This window comes from Thermobia domestica, chromosome 2 (assembly GCF_964235325.1).
Source record: "Thermobia domestica chromosome 2, izTheDome1.hap1.1, whole genome shotgun sequence".
NCBI classification, from domain to species: domain Eukaryota; kingdom Metazoa; phylum Arthropoda; class Insecta; order Zygentoma; family Lepismatidae; genus Thermobia; species Thermobia domestica.
The window spans coordinates 121,386,553-121,404,005 of record NC_137455.1 but is presented as its reverse complement, the minus strand read 5'-3'; the positions used below and the strand labels follow the sequence as shown (position 1 = coordinate 121,404,005).

General features: G+C 40.2%; 1 protein-coding gene and 1 long non-coding RNA gene across 2 annotated transcripts in view; one reads left to right on the top strand and one right to left on the bottom strand.

Moving 5' to 3' along the window:
• LOC145675176 (uncharacterized) overlaps positions 1-17,453 on the top strand; it is a 58,346-nt gene that overhangs the window by 28,555 nt on the left and 12,338 nt on the right. The gene's annotated exons all lie outside the window — the stretch shown is intronic.
• LOC145675172 (uncharacterized) overlaps positions 1-17,453 on the bottom strand; it is a 106,526-nt gene that overhangs the window by 81,010 nt on the left and 8,063 nt on the right. The window contains exon 3 of the mRNA XM_081745546.1: positions 4,267-4,425. Coding sequence (XP_081601672.1) covers positions 4,339-4,425 — 87 coding nt within the window. The 3' untranslated portion in view covers positions 4,267-4,338. The remainder of the gene's footprint in view (positions 1-4,266; positions 4,426-17,453) is intronic.

Genomic DNA, 17,453 nt, shown 5'->3' with positions numbered 1-17,453 from the left:
TTTAATTTTTTGTTTCAATTTATCTCCACAAATAGGACAAATATCAAGTAATATATTTGCCGTAAGAACTACACGTCTAAGATTCATTTCAGTTTGGGGAAATGATGCTGTAGACGGTAATGGGAATTTCGCCAAAGTGTAAGGAATTTTTCCGTGCTTGGTGATTATGCCACCCGCCTTCTTTTAAAGTTAATTTGGTTGCATACTTCCCGGCAAATGCTTCGGACTCAACTGGTGGAGCAGTTTAACCGTAAATCTCCGTATGGCTGTACCATCCAGAAGTGTCCCTTACTGTACAAAAGGAAAACATTTCCGCTATTCGTGTTGGTCTGTTGCAGTTTTTATTTTGTGTTGAGTTACCAAGTACAGGGCTTGGTTCCCATAGTACAGCTTGCAAACTCCTGTGGAATTAAGGTCATATCTACTATCTGGTTAGTTTCATTACCTAACATGGTAAAGGTTCTAATTTTGCGTATCATAATCGAAAGTGTCTAACGATGTGTGTTCTTGTTCCCAGTCAGGACGACCCTCTCTGGTAACTGCTAAGAACTTGATCTTTCTGTTGACAGGCTCACGTAAGTCACCATATAATCTGCCCTGCTTATATTTGCTTGTTGTGCCTTATTGACAATCAGAACTAAGATGGCCACGACAACACCGAGAGTACCTAGTATTAAAATTGAGAGTTACGGTGGAACCCCGGGAGAATCCCTCGAAGATTTCCTACAAACGTTCAAACTTGCCGCGAAATTATATAAGTGGAGCGAGGCCGATAGCATAAAATATTTGGTTGCCTATCTCTATGGCCCCGCGCGAGACTTTTATGAACTACATTGTGATGACTTACAATCTGCTACTAAATTTGAGGACGCCGAGATTAAGCTACGTGCGGCATTCGTTAATACGGACAAGCTTTCCGATAGCTACGCTAGTTTGCATAATTGAACGAAGAAGCCCGAGGAAACATTCACAATACTATTATGCCATGATGAAACTCTGCCAACGAGTTTCCCCCAGCATGAGCGCTGAGGAAAAGTTTCACCATTTATTACGAGGATTGCCAGCGGACGCACTCAGCTATGTCATTGAAAGGGGATGCGACACTCCTGAAGAGGTTAAAACTGCCCTCGAGCGTTATGAGAAGGCGCGAGCTTATTCGCAGATGCGACGAGCACAAACTTCTACCTTGGCTAATGTCCAATCTACAGCCCGAACTTCGAAAACGTCGCCTATTCGTAAAACCCCGGCTCCCAAAGCAACCCCACGGAGATTGCCAACGTTCATAGTAGAAAAATCCAAGAATCAAAGCCCCTTGAAATGTTTCAGATGTGGAATGGCGAAGCACCTACGCGCTTAATGTTGAGCTAACACTCATGTCTCGGGAACTCCCTTAACAGACATGGCCCCAGCAAGTTGCTCGCAAGGGGAAAGCAATAGAACTAACGGAAATTTTAACTGGCGGACGGACACTAGGCAAACTCAGCAAAATTATTCTCAACGTCCCCTAAGGGTGCAGCAACCCCTTACGCCATCTGGGAGACCTACTACACAAGAAAGCCGAGTTAAGTTCCAATCTTCACAAAAACCAAAAGAGTAAGTGAAACAAACTAGAGAGAACTGGAGGGAACCCTACTGGTAGAATCAGACTTAAAAAATATAATAATGATAATAATTAGTAAATGTTTAAACATATTGTGTAGGAACGAGCTATTGTGTAAGCTATAGTGAAAATGAATAGTAACAAAATAGAAAAATGAATTGTTTGATTAAGTTATTTGTCTAGATTAAGTTTAAAGCAATGTAAGCAAAAGACACGAACTAGTACTTTTTACTTCTAGATTAGTCTACAAATAATTATGGCACAGCCTGCAGAAGAGTCCGAGATTGTTGAGATTGACGCGAACGTAGCAGAAAACGAAACTACGAACGAAAGGTATTATCTGGCTCCCGCCTATTTCATGGCTTTAGAAAGCATTCAGCTAGCGCCCGGAGTGTCGATCCTTAAGGAGTTGTCAGTTCTATTGATGCCTCCGCGGTTCAGCGACCAAATACCTGACGTATCTCTTCTTAATTATTTGTTGAAACCATACATTTCGTACGACCAATTGACAGCTTCCGAGCAAATAACAGTATGGTTGTACGAACAGCTGCATTCGCTGGGATATGAGCAAGGCGACTGCTATTTGGATGAAGCCTTGGCCGAGCTGAGGCACCGCGTCCCGATTGGTTCTGTCATATTTACCTATGGGGAACCGGCGGCCTTTATTTTACGGGAAGTGTTCCACCAGTTTCTTTTCATGGATCTGAAACCTTGTATTCCCGTACCACTAGAAGACCTTCCAGATCCAATGACCCCCTATCCTCATTCCCCGAATGAGTACGCCCAGTACGGTTGTAGTGCCGACGAAGTGATGCGCGTGTACACCTGGTACAATCAGAAGATACAAACGCCGGTTTGGATTAACCCTTTCGCGGATTCTGACAATACACGTTAGACACGCACAAAACAATGGGGGGAGAGAAATACAACGGGCAAGGTCTTATGATAAAGGATACATAATATAATACTAAGGTAAAGGATACAAAACCTCGGCATTTTCGGCAAACACTCTATGATCCATACCTTGAGTGCTACTTTACCCTACTGGAATCGCCAGAGCCTTCGATTTCGTCCAAAAAACAAAAAAATGTTTGGTGTACTGGTTGACAAGAATCAAATACTGATTATACTAAAAGTAAATACAATACTTTTTCTTACTCTAATTTATAGTATTTTAGAATATGAAAAAAAAAAAAACAAATTCCCGTTCTTATGCCAAAGTCTTCCGTTATTATTCTTTGTGTTTGTTTTCACTAGCCACCCTCTGTTCCACGAGGTTCTCTAGAGGCTGACATCGTAAGTTGATTTTCAAATTGTGCTCACTAATGCAGCTTATAACGCGCATGACAAATCGTCATTACTTTTCTAAATCATTTGCTGCTAAAATCATTACGGTTTTAAACCGAGAATTTCAGCCAGATCTAGTTTACATTCATCTAACGTACGATTTTATAGAAGCCTTAGAAGCCATTTGTGCTAGTCTCATTAGCAGGAATTTGACTGTTAACGCACTGACTGAAGCTATTAGTGTCCTAACACAAAAGATTATAGAAGGGTTGCACTATGTCCAGGATCAGTCAATGGCTACTAAACACCTGTACTTGTTGTCATTATCAGGAAACGGATATCTCCAAGAGGCCCAATTCTGGCGAACCAAACTATCGTATTACAATTAATAGAGGCAGTGTTATCCCCTTACGGGTATGGGAGTATATAACACTATGGGAACGGAAACTTTGGGAGAAACTCTTTTCTTTCATTCCTCCACGATAGGCCGATAAGATATTACCACCCTTTTTCCGTTACTACCTACGACGGTACCTGGCATTGAAATACCATAAGATAGGATACTTTATGCTATTCAAGGGTTGGTTACATACATTCGGTTCGAGAACCATAAGATGGATGAAAAATGTTTACGCGACTTATGGCTTCGGATTCCGCGTATACTTAGTAATGGACACGAATGACAATTCACTCCATTTACGAGTTGCTTCCCGACCCGTAACTTGGGATGAAGTCTTGGAAGAAGAACTAATCCCGTTTTAAGTAGTTAGGTTATTCGGACTAGGCCTGTCTCCTGACCTTTTGCAACAATATAACACTACTAGCTTCAGTTTACCTACTCTATGGAATCCAACACAGCCCACCATACTCCAAACCTCTGTTTGAAGGAGAGACGGAAGTTAAGATAAGGCCACCCGGCCAAAATGAAACTTATCCAAAAATTGAAGACGCCAGATTAAGGTGTCCAAAGTATTCTTCAAAGCCTCCGCTCCGTCTGACTCACTCCAAATAGTACGCACCGCACACTCCAGTTGTTCGCGAATGTCTGTGGCGAGGGTAATCGGAAGCCCCTCATCCACAAACCACCACCACAAATCGTTGACAAAAGTGGTAAACGGAAGGAACAATTCAAAGGCGCGCTCGTCGAAATCTGGCATTATACTAGTTTTCAAGTCTGAACTAATGCACGTACCTGACAAACCGAGACGGACTTCCGACCCCATTCTTATAAAACGAAAAACAAAAGAAAGAAAAAACTTCCAAAGGAAGACAATATACGTTGCTACAAAACACATTAAAACGAATTATGGAAACGGAAGGGATGTCCCAATTCTCCTTATCTAAGACAAACTTTACGTCTCTCGTTTACCAATTCTCACCTCCATGTCGTCCTCGCAGGGGGATGGCACGGCCCCTTACGTGGGCGGGATGTTCAACACTTTCTTAGGTATTCATCTTACTTGGAGAATGTCTCTTCTTTTCTCCTGATCCACCCTGAGTAACTCTTCTGATCCCCCGAGGGAAATCCCCAATGGGAGCTGCAATGATTGAAATCTTATCGTAAATTTAACTAATATGCCTATAATATAATCCGGCAGCTAGGAAAGTCCTGTTGGGAGTTTCAGAGCCAGAAGGTTTGTTTGTTTTACCGAGTTCTACTATCTTTAGTGTTTTAAAAAAAATTGGTCACATGTTCTGAATCGTGGTCATTATTGCGCAATGGCCGCCATCTTGAATATTCCTTTCGTATTCACTACATTTTTCTTAAATACATCTAGCTCAAGCTGTAATTGTCGCAAAGTTATCAGTTATACCTCATTCGATTTGCAATAGTATAGGCTTTTAGGTGACGTTATTTACTTGTCAGTAATACACACAAGAGGGAAGTAAATAAGGGAAATTTTGAAAATTTCCCTCAAAATTTTCCCTTTTACCGATTTTTTGCTATTCTTATATGGCAACGCTGGGTTCTAGGCGGGAAAGAAAAATTACATACATTTCCTGTAATGTGATAAATATATGCTGAAAGTTTTGTCTTGAATGGTTCACTAGCAGAGAAGTAATAAAATATTTTGTATTTTATGATTTTGGTCGCTCTAACAATCTTTGGATTTAATGAAAGTACTTTTGTCACATAGAAAGACCTCCAGCTCAGACTGTAATTGCCGCAGAGATACAAATAATATGAAGATCTACTTTTAATGATATAGGCCTTTAGGTGGCTTCCCAGAAGTGCGTATGGGAAGGATCAAAAAATGTGGAAAATACGATTAAAAGTTTCTATTTTTCTCTGTAGCACAGTAAATACAAGAGGAAATTTCTTGGTGCGTAGGTTGGCAGCACTGTTCGAGTCTTGACTATGACCAAAAGTCGAGGTTAACGTCTAAGCCGTCAATAAAGCGAAGATTAATGATTTAAAGGTAAGTGATTTCAGATTTTGTTCCTCATAAAGTACTGGTTGTTACTCTTAATCTATAGAATAAGTCACGGCCAAAGCAATGGAAAAAGTTCCTTCAGGAATTAGTACCCTCATTCTGTAAATCATCAAGTACTCAACGTAGACGTGATACCTTATTTCAGATGAACTATTTCTTAATACACAATGGCTTAAAAAAACACCGTTACATGTCGCTAATGCTCAAGCAATACACCATTTAAGTAGATCCAAAACTCTCATCACCATGTTGAACCGTCAAGGGCTATGCTGCAGTTATGATGATCTACTACGTTAAGATCAAATGCTAGCAAACAGGACTATTATTAGGGCTAAAGGACACCGTGTTCCCATACCTCCATCAATAAAACCCAACATTCCTGTTCGAGGTGCTATGGACAATTTTGACAGAGAAGCAGCTACATTTTCAGGAATGCATGGAACACACGACATAGTACTTGTCTTGTTTCAAGACCATCATCTGAGTGATAAACTTAACGTCTCGTTAGAAGAACCTGATAGTCCAGAGAGATACCTGGGAACGTTTGGCATTGATATCACTTCACGGACTCTCACTAAAGATATAGATGCTCAAAAGCTATTGTACCACACAAAGCCAAAAACAAGGTGCAGTATCCTCAGTACTTTCGTTCCTCGCAGTGACCTAATTACAGCAAATGAAATAAAACAGCCAGGCAGGTGGTTTCTTTTAAGTTTCTCATATGGTTTCTTTCAAGATTTCTTAAAAAATCCAAAGTACCTCAATTAGATTTCCCTCAGGAAGTTAAGATTCCCTCTAGAAACTCTTTTATGAGTGCACTGTCTGAACATCCATCTCACAGGATCATTACGGGATATACTCCAACACTACCTTATCCTGCAACTCGGTATGACTCTATTTATACAACAATGTGTAATTTAAAAGATATCTTGCACCAGTTAAATGTCGAAGAGAGTTCACTGTGGTGTGACGAAGGCGTATATCATATAGCTAAAGAAATTCAGCTTCTTCAACCCGAAAAGTTTTCCAACATATTTCTTAGCCTTGGAGGATTTCATCTTCAGAAAGTCGTGCTTGCATGTATTGGTCTATACCTCAAGAGCAGTGGAGATTTGGAAATTCTTGTTCAGACTGAAACCATGGGTCCACACACTGCTAAAAGCGCTTTTAAAGGAAACCACTATAGCCGGGGAGTTAGAGCAATAGGAATGCTTTGTGAAATAATGGAAACACTGGAGTGGAAGGCGTTCATGGAACAGGTTAACATAACTAAATACTCCGAATTGTTCTCAATAGTAAAACGCATACATTTATCAGTGTATGAAGAACAAAGTTTAACTAAAGAAACTAAATGTGCTATCGAAAACCTAAGTGATATCAGAATGGACTTTGAGAAATTTAGAGAAAGTGGAGCACAAAAAAGTGAAATGTTTGCTTATTGGGGACAGTTTGTCTCCACACTTGCTCCTCTTCTCCGAAACAATTCGAGCAGACAGAGAAAATAACTGGGACTTGCATGTGTGCAGCCAAGAGAGTGTTTGCCACTCTTCTCATTTGACAGAACAAATTATGCATGATGGTGTACTCTATATTACCACGATTGGTTAAAACTAGAACAAGAACATCCTCTGATCTATAATGAGTTTAAGAACGGTCATTCCACAGTTCAACATCGTAACAATAGATTTAGCAGCGTTGCATTGGATCAAGCACAAGAGCAACACTACAATAAGCCAGCTAAGGGATCTGGAGGCATAATCGGAGTAACCAGACGAAAAGAAGCCGTGACAAAACACGATCTTATCAAACATTAGAAAGAAAATATAACATACTTTTTGAGGCGGTTTTGTGGCCTTAATGAAGACGATGAATATGCTCTTCATCATGAGTTTTCGAAGTCTTTAACAATTCAAGAGCAGCAAAATATTTCAGAGATGATAACTCTTGTGCTTAAGAAACGAAATCCCTTTTCGAAAGTTGATAGTTGTGGAATTTCTAACATTATAAGTGGAACAAAAATTGGTCAAGTAATAGCTAAGTACTTACTCTCTATACAAGGAAAAGGAGATACTAGCTACAAAAACTTCGTTCAAGAAAGGTTTATTGACAAATCCAAAGGTATTCTAGATCCCATACATAAACAATTTCCAAAGATAAAGAAACACATATCTGCAACCGAGACGGCACTCCAAGAAACAAATAATGCTATTCGGTTCATAGAAGTAGCATGTTCAAGAAATTTTGATATTGAAACAGTACTAAAATACGAGCTTACATCTACATCGTATTATCTAACAGATGATAAGTTCTTAAAGAAAGCAGATAAAGCACAACTCAGCAAAGAACTTGAAAAACACTTTTTAAATAAGAATGATGTAGTTAGTCATCTACCAACGCAGGAAACGAGAGCAGCAATGGTGATTGACTTTATGGTGTACGCTCGAAAAGTCTATGTCAAACGACTTATGTGTAACACGTTTGGAGACTACTTTGACTATTTATGGAAAATATTTTTAAAACTCTCCGAAGGTTGTTTGCGCACTGACATAGTGTTTGACTTGTATCAAAATAAAAGTATCAAAAACTGGGAGCGACTGAGGAGACAAAAAATGTTGATCCTATTGATGTGATTCCTAGTAACCCAAATGCACCCCTTCCTGTCAACATGGATACTTTTTGGGCTTCAAGCCAGAACAAAGCTCGTTTGCAAGAACTATTCATCGAGTGGATTGTCGATCAAGGAAATTCTATAAAATCTTTGTATTTGGGAGGAGGTCACAAACATAACCCAAAGCTATGCCTGAAATTAACCGAAGAATCTGTTAGTTTGGTACCAGATCTTTACTGTGAATGTGAGGAAGCTGATAATAGAATCATGAAACACATCCAACACATGGTCGAAACTGATTCCATTGAAAGAGTTATGATTGCCTCAGTAGATACAGATGTTATGATTTCGGCACTATATCATTTCAAAAAGAGTTATAAAAAATGTGGCCTGAAAGAACTGTGGGTTGTCAAAGACACACGACCATCTATGAGGTACATACCACTTCACAAAATGACGGAGAACATGGACGACACACTTTTATATGTTCTTCCTGGTGTTCACAGTTTAACTGGTTGCGATACCACAAGTAAGGTTGGGAGAAAACTTATGGCACTTAAAACAGCAATGACATCAGGAACCCTGTTGAACAATTTTGGGGTTGCTCCCTTGGATGAAGGAATGATACAAAATGCCGAGCTTTTTATCGCAAAAGTACTTGGTTCATCAAAAACAAACTGTGGTATGGTACGATTTGAACAATACCACAAAGCAAAAGCTATCAACTTTTCTCAACTATGTCCACCATCATCAACGATAGTCTTTCATATACAGCGTGCATATCTTCAGTGCCACATATGGATGACTGTGCTGGATGAAGCCAAACCACTGAATCCATTAGAGTATGGTTACATAGAAGGAGCAGGATATCTTAAGCCAATAATAACGACTGGATATTTCAGACCTCTTTAATTTGTCTCTCCTTGTATGTGCAAGACATGTGCAAAAGTTAATGTTTGTCCTTGCAGAGTGAAACAAATGCCGTGTTGTCCATTCTATAAATGTAAAGTGAAGAATATGTGTGTAAATGTGGGATGAAAGTGTCAGTTTATCAGACATTTGTGGACTATTTCTTAATTACGAAACATGAAATGTTATGATTTTTAAAAAATCTATGTCTTCACTTGTGAATTAAATATTGGGTATTAATGTTTAGTGAATTTCTAGTATTTCCACTTCTATCTTTTAGTGTTTCCACATCATTAAAGGAAAATATTTCGTGTGAATTTTATATTTATTTCCCTTATAATTCCTTGTCATAAGTTATAATGGCATATATATAAGATTAATCCGCACCATTTATTACTCTAATCAAACAAATTATAAAACGAAATATTATTTGTACCTCTGCGGCAATTACAGTCTGAGCTGGAGGTCTTTCCATATGACAAAAGTACTTTCATTAAATCCAAAGATTGTTAGAGCGACCAAAATCATAAAATACAAAATATTTTATTACTCCTCTGCTAGTGAACCAATTAAGACAAAACTTTCAGTATATATTTATCACATTACAGGAAATGTATGTAATTTTTCTTTCCCGCCTAGAACCCAGCGTTGCCATATAAGAATAGCAAAAAATCGGTAAAAGGGAAAATTTTGAGGGAAATTTTCAAAATTTTCCTTATTTACTTCCCTCTTGTGTATATTACTGACAAGTAAATAACGTCACCTAAAAGCCTATACTATTGCAAATCGAATGAGGTATAACTGATAACTTTGCGACAATTACAGCTTGAGCTAGATGTATTTAAGAAAAATGTAGTGAATACGAAAGGAATATTCAAGATGGCGGCCATTGCGCAATAATGACCACGATTCAGAACATGTGACCAATTTTTTTTAAAACACTAAATATAGTAGAACTCGGTAAAACAAAGAAACCTTCTGGCTCTCAAACTCCCAACAGGACTCTCCTAGCTGCTAGACTAATACTACATTAAGTAAGTAGCAATTAAAAAGACATGTTGGATTAATAATATAGGGATTAATAATAATAAAACTGTCAGATAAGATCTCAAGGCACGCACACACACATACACACACACAAAAGAGAAACAAAGAAAATGGGAAGACCTTTACTGATCTAGAACAGACCCTAGACTGATCTAGAATGATCTATAACTTCTCTCTTACAGAAGCAAAATGAGGCAACGATATTTCATTACCCTCCTGTGTATAATAGGTATGGCTGTTTTACCCACTACGCCAGAGATGACTGTTTCAGTACTCGCTAACGCCGGGGTATTCTGGGAACAATTGACTTCACAGGTAGCTTACCATAAACTAGCAATGTTGGTCTATACCTTCCCTATATACCGCTTACCGCAGCTTCATGATGAATTTAGGACTATTCAGCAAGCCTTCACATCGGGTTATTGTGATCAGTCTCGTGACGCACTGGAGCATTCCTGTCAATTGTTGCAATCCACCGTCGACATTCAAAAAGTTACAGACTTGCAACTACAGAACGAATTTTTAGATTTAGCTATGTTCCAGTCGGAAAAATCTAAGCGCGGTTTGGATTTTGTAGGTAATTTTCTCTCATGGTGTTGTAACACCATGTCGAAAAATACATTCCAGAATTATGTAACTACACAACGAAAAATGGGGGAGTTAATCAATCAGCTGTTAACCCAAATACATTCAGATCACCGTAACATCGTTCTCACGCGGGATGCGACTAAGAACTTCTCCCTCCAGGTAGAAAATGCGTTACAATCCGTTCAATCAAAAATCAAAGTCCTGCAGAAAACGGTGAACCGGGTAATCGAGCAAGAACATAGAAACCATAACACTGCACTTTCCGTACAGGTCCTAGTGCTAAGCAAACTATTGGCCTCTCTACAGTATGAACGACAAAACAAGGATATTCATTCGGCATGCATCGAAGGTAATATGTCCTTAAGTGCGGTCAACCCTAAACAACTCACTCACGATCTGCGCACCTTATCGATTCGCTTACAAAAGCAAGGCTATCCCTTAGCCATACCTGAAACCGAAATTTTTCGTTATTATAATCTCCGAACCACCACCTGTCACTTTTCAAATGATCGCATTACATTAATTACGAAAATCCCCATTATCAGGGGCCCAAAGCCTTTTAAATTGTTCCATTTAATCCCCTTTCCATTCCATTATCAAAACCAAACGTGTAAAGTAATCCATGAACCGACTATTTTAGCCACGAATTCAGAATTCGAAACCCTTTTAGTTGAACACGAGATTGTATCCTGCTTAAGTCGATCTGATGGACTTTGCAAGATACCGGAAGTGACTATCACCTCCTTTCAGGCCCGACATGCATTTATCATTTATGGCAAACCTCCTCGGTGGAGGAAATAAATCAATTCTGCACTTTCCAATGTCAGCCGAATTACCCCCTTGCACCAAGACGAATTTCTCATTACTAATCCACCAGCCGAAATGACCCTAACCTGTCCTGATCAAACGGAAATTATTAAACAAGATCCATAGAGCCCGGGTTCTCTTAAGACCAATCTCAATTATCAATGTACCTTAGAGGTAGATCAGCGTTTGCAAATCCCAAAGCGTTTTCCTTGCCCGCACGACTGTTTCCAGCCCCTCGGTAAAACGTCTGCTACCATTAACCTGGCTACCCCTGAAAACTTTAACCCGTAAGTAGTCGCGCAATTTTTTGTAACGTACGTACTCGCGTGGGGGTGCCACAGACCCCCATATTTTTTGTTGTTTTTTTAGCTGTAAATTAAAATATTGCGGTGAGAATTGTTAGAGACATTCCTTATAACCTTTCTTTTCGACTCAATGATTAATAAAACGCAAAATATTGATGTTTCTCAGGAACGTACTGTAAGTGGCAACTGTATAACCAACTCCATTTTCAGGAAAATCGCTAAGGAAACATGCTGGGGTCCAGGAGACCCCCACGCGAGCACTTACGGGTTAACGTTGCCACGAAACCTATTTGACGAAATCGAATTCACTGATCTTAATTCTACGTTGAACCAAAATTGGTCAGTGAGGGTAAATTATTTTGAACCTCCCATAAGGTCAGAACGACTGATTCCCCTTTCACTACCAAACGAATTCCATATAACTAAACTCATTAGTAGACCGTACTTATCTATTCTTTTTATCTGGAATACAGGCATCACCCTGTGCTTACTTTACGTAGCCTTCCAACTACGGTCGAACCTTTGGCCTTTTATCTTCACGCTACCAACTTCTGTGAAAGCCCAAGGAATTATTCATGAATGGACTGAACCCTTGTTATATTCAGTTCTCGGTATGGCAGTGCTTGGTATATTCTTCGTCTGTTGTTATAAAGTTCTCTGTCTAAGACTATTTCCAGCCCTGCGTGGTAGTTCGATTACTTCTAATAATGACCAACCCTGACCCCCAGTTGGGCGTCCTCCCATTGCGCCCCGAAGTACCCCATTTTGACTAGTTGTAGGATCAATCCTTATAATGACCACATCCGTGGGAACACATGCAGTCGAACTCTCAACATTGGCACATTCAGGTATTATTACAGAACATGACCCACATGTATTGCTTTACGATTCTTCGTTACCTTTAGTATTGGAATTTCAATACGAGGCATTCGTCCCATCAGACACCAGTAAGTGGGTCGAACTCCCCAAAAATGGTCATGAGATTTTAATGAAAGACCACAGTCAACAAGGTTATGCATTTGTCTTTGTCACTAAAGTTCATGTCCAACAAAGTTGGATTACTGCGTCGCAACTACAAACCTTTTTGAATCATCTGCGTTCAGCACAACACGCATCAATGATACCGCGGAAAATCTTAAAGACGATCCATAATAATCTCACCTGGAACCAGCTTGTTTCCGCTTGCATGATGCACGTCGTCACACCGACCTTAGTCCCTCCCAGTTTATTACATAATTTAACTTCTGAGCTGAAGCGACAGCTAGCAATCACCTCATACGAACTAGTTATCCCACCAACGGACATTTCCATTCTCTACGCGCATAAGTTTAGCGAATGCATTATAGCACCGACAAAGGTTATTATGGCTATCAAATTACCCTTACGACGAAAAGGAACCACCCTAAAACTGTTGCATCTTCGACTCATTCCGTCTCAAAGGGAAGACCAGGTTTGCCATGTGCATATACCCATACGGCATGTAGTAGTACGATCTCCGCTGGACAAGCTCTTAACAGTTGACTGTCAGTTTTCACGAGAATCGATATGTCTGGTTCGCGAATTTCAACCATCAGAGTTTGCGACTCTGCCTTGCCTTATGGCCCTTCTTCACTCGAAATCTACAGCAATTCAACAGAATTGCCCTATGACATGCCAGTACCTCCCGAATATTGAACTATTTCATCGATTGAATTTTACTACTGTCACCATTTTAGCCAGAAAAGAATTAGCAATTCACATTTCCTGTCCGGAAGCCGATATCCCTAACATGTCCTCCCCGGACGATTATGGAAGTTTTCTTATCAATCTTGGGTGCAGATGCTCAGTAAAGCTTCAAGACATAACCCAACAGCCAATTTATCCATGCATTACGACCAATTTGAGAAGTCCCGTATTGTTAAACTCCTTCCCGTTCAGTGGTTAAAACACGTTACTCACTCAACGGTGCCGTTTTTTCTGTTACCCCTGTGCTTTGAGACTCAGCAGTACCCGCAGTGAAATCATGTCAACAGATTACTATACAGTGTTTCTTATCAATCTATGTTTCATGGTAGTCACTCTAGTTAGTGGCTTAGTGTCCCTAGTATTAACCGGTATCACCCTCCTTCGCAGACGTAACCTTCGACGTCGCCGACGCGGTGTACCGTATTCTGCTTGAGTGCCTTCCCCCCCACACTACTTAAGTGTTACAGGATAGGTAAAAGAAAAACAAAATTTAATAAATAAAAATTAAAAAAACGGATCCTGGTTAAAAAGCATAATAATTTCCTTCTTGGATCTCCAATTTTGTGTTATCTTTCTTTCCAGATTATGGATAATACACAGGGTATATTCACACCGACCTCCCCAGTACAGGATTTAAGGGACGAAAGAGTCCGGTTGGCCACTTTCACTGACTGGTCGGTACCTTTCATTTCACCGGCTTCACTCGCCCGCACTGGTTTTTATTTCCTCCGCCCTCCTGATGTTGTCGCTTGCATTTTCTGTAAGTTAGAGGTCGGCAAGTTCCAGCCCGGCGATTGTGCAGAGAAAGAACATAAACGCTATTCTCCTTACTGCCCCTATTTGCGAGGTTTCGACGTCAACAACAACCCCATTATTCCCTCAAACAAACTATGTCGTACAGGGCAAGATGTCTGCGGAAGTCTTCTTCCCGAATTCAGACCTCATTCCATTTCTGAACGTGACCCGATACCCACCACTTCTACATCTACCGAATACGAAGTACTAGTCCGACGCCCGGTACACCGTCAGTACCCTACTGAACAACTGCGGCTCGCGACCTTCACCTCGTGGCCCTTGGCCCTGACACAACGACCAGAGACACTAAGTGCAGCAAGATTTTTCTATACTGGGAAGGGCGATGGGGTCATCTTCTATTATTGTGGTTTAGGTCTTCACCAATGGATGCCCGCAGATGACCCTTGGGTCGAACATGCGCGACTCGCCCCTTCCTGTGCATACCTCCTCCTCAAGAAGGGTAAAGCCTTCGTCGACCAAGTTCACCAACCATCTCTCTCACCCCCTCCACTTCGCCGTTCATTAAATATTCATTGGAGAGCACTACAACAACCGACGAAGATGTACCGGTCGCTAGTTATGTTACTGTATCTTCCACGGACGACACTCCCACCGATCGCTCTGCGCTTTGTAAGATTTGCTGTGTCCACGATATACAAGCCATGTTCCGCCCGTGCAATCATGCGGCGACCTGTACTACGTGCGCCTTGGCTGTCGACAAATGTATTGTCTGTCGACGCCCTATTGCTTCCATTATGAGAATCTATATCCCATAAATGGAGTTGCTAGTGCTTGCTTGGCTATCTTCATCTCCCTCTACTTATCCATTGTCGCTATTACTAACCAATTATGTTTCTAAGAAATAGATTTAAGATTACTAATTTTCGCATGTATCATATGCGTCCTTACATTGATCTGATCTGCCAGGCTTCCCCTAACAGTGCTCTTGTATATACGCTACACATGACCCATGCTTTAAAGTGTCTACTCTAACCCTTTCCGGTACTCGGCTTTTTGGGCTATTTTTTAGACTTTCAGTCAAGCAGCTACTGCATCGTCACTATTTATTCTAGGATCATGGTTCATACCTCATTCTCTTCAGAATAGAGCTGGCTTTCAAATGGTACCAATTGCATGCTCATACCGTATACCGAGAGCGGGAAAAATGATGTCAAAGGGAAAATTTTGGAGGGAAATTTTTTCTCGCACTTTGGGCCTTTCTGGAGCAGCCCTGTGTAAACGTAGCCATCTAAAAAAATCTGATAAATAGTACTTGGTATACTGAATGTGTGTGCCAAATTTCAAGTTTCTATCTTGAATACTAAGGTCCCCTTCGTTCGCGGCCACTGAGTGGAAACACTGAGTTGCGCCAATGTTTGTGAAAAGACGAGCAACCGACAGCAGGTACCAGGGCTTTTTGTTATTTTCTGTTTTCCCCCCCCTTTTACTGCCCAAGTTATAAGTGGTGTTGCCAGGACACACAAAAATACATGAAACACGCATAAACACACACACAACCGTTCATGGTTCGAGATTTCAGTGTCCATTCGGCGACTATCCGGTTCATATAGTTCGTAGAAGCATTTCCACTATCTCAAGTTATTCCACTTTGAGAAATGGCTGTTAATAGTAAGCAAGCACTTCTTATTTTGCTGCTCAAAAAAAAGAAACGTAGAGTGAAAAAACGAATGTCCGTGCATCCCATGCTATCAACGAGATTGCAAACTGGCCTGTATCATACTTTGTATCGTGATCTCTGTGCAGACAAAATGAAGTTCTTTAACTACTTCCGTATGTCGAAACCTTCCGTATGTCGAAAATTTTTAGATATTTATAACTAAATCCTTTTAATTGAGTTAGTTCCCTGGGTTTTGAAGATGCTGATATAAAGGGGAATATTTTAAATTCCCCGGATGACAGTTGGCCTAAACTAGCTTGAATGAGGTTCCTGAGGATTCACAGGACGGCTCTCTTTCTGCTAAGAGATTTGCCTTAGAGGAGGATTTCCATGAGAGCAATCCTGTCATTAGGACTATATACATATGCATATTATTTCCATACTTTTTTTTTTTTTTTTTGAGTTGTTGCAGCTCCAAAGTCAATATAAACTTTGTAATTAATTTCTCAATTTATATTCTTTTGTTAGACGCAGGTAATACTCTTCCACTTACCTATATTTTTGTTTATATATTTTTATTACTTATTCCGGTGCTTGTGGTCCCTAGTTCGATCCCAGCTCGCGCCATGTGGACTTTGTGGTGGACAAACACCGTGCTCGTGGGTTTTCTCGGGGTTTTCCGTTTCCTCCCACTTTCTTCATTCCATCATTTCATTCATTTCTCATCATCACCGTCTCCTTTAGCCTAACCGGCATATCCGTGGGACGTACAACTTAAAGATTTCTTTTCATTTTTATTACTTAGAGTTCAACTTCATTTCAACACCTACGCTACTAGGCTACATGGGACGTAGATCTACAAACCACAGTACCTGCCACCGGAAATCGAACCCGACTCCTGCAAGGATGCAAGTTCTAAGCATTTAGCCACAAAGAATCCCATAAATATATATATTTGGTTTGTCAACAACATATTTCCGTCCTTTACTTCTTTCCCTAATGATTTAATAATAACAATATTATTATTATTAATAATAACAATAATACATAATTCTGTAAAGACAATAAAGTGGGGCGTGCCAATATTTTTTTCAAATTAGTCTGGAAACCAAAAATGGTACATGTATACCAGGTTTGGTTTTAGTAAACAGATTAGAGTCGAGATGAAATATTATTCTTGGGACACAATTGATTACAGAAAACCGCTTCTCCCTACCTATTACTGTTTTTACCTTATAGTAATCAACGATTAAACCGGAAGTAGTTGATTTATGCCATTTCTGGTTTAAATAGAGGGTTAAGAGAGGAGATAGTACATATATTTGAAATGCTAAATTGATTACAAAAACACTTTTCGCTATCTATTATCGTTTTTATTCTATGGCGATCAACCCTGAAAGCGGAAATGGTTGATTTCTGCCACTACCGATTTGAAATGAAATGAAATGAAATCTTTGAGTTTTACGTCCCACGGTTATGCCGGTTAGGCTAAAGGAGACGGTGATGATGAGAGATGAGTGAAATGGTGGCATGAAGAAAGTGGGAGGAAACGGGAGAACCCCGAGAAAACCCACGAGCACGGTGTTTGTCCACCACAAAGTTCACTTGGCGGAGGCTGGGATCGAACCCGGGACCCCAAGCACCAGAGGTGAGCGCTCTACCACTGAGCCACCGTGCCCCCCACTACCGATTTGAATAAAATGTTAAAAGAGAAAATGCGAACTATTCT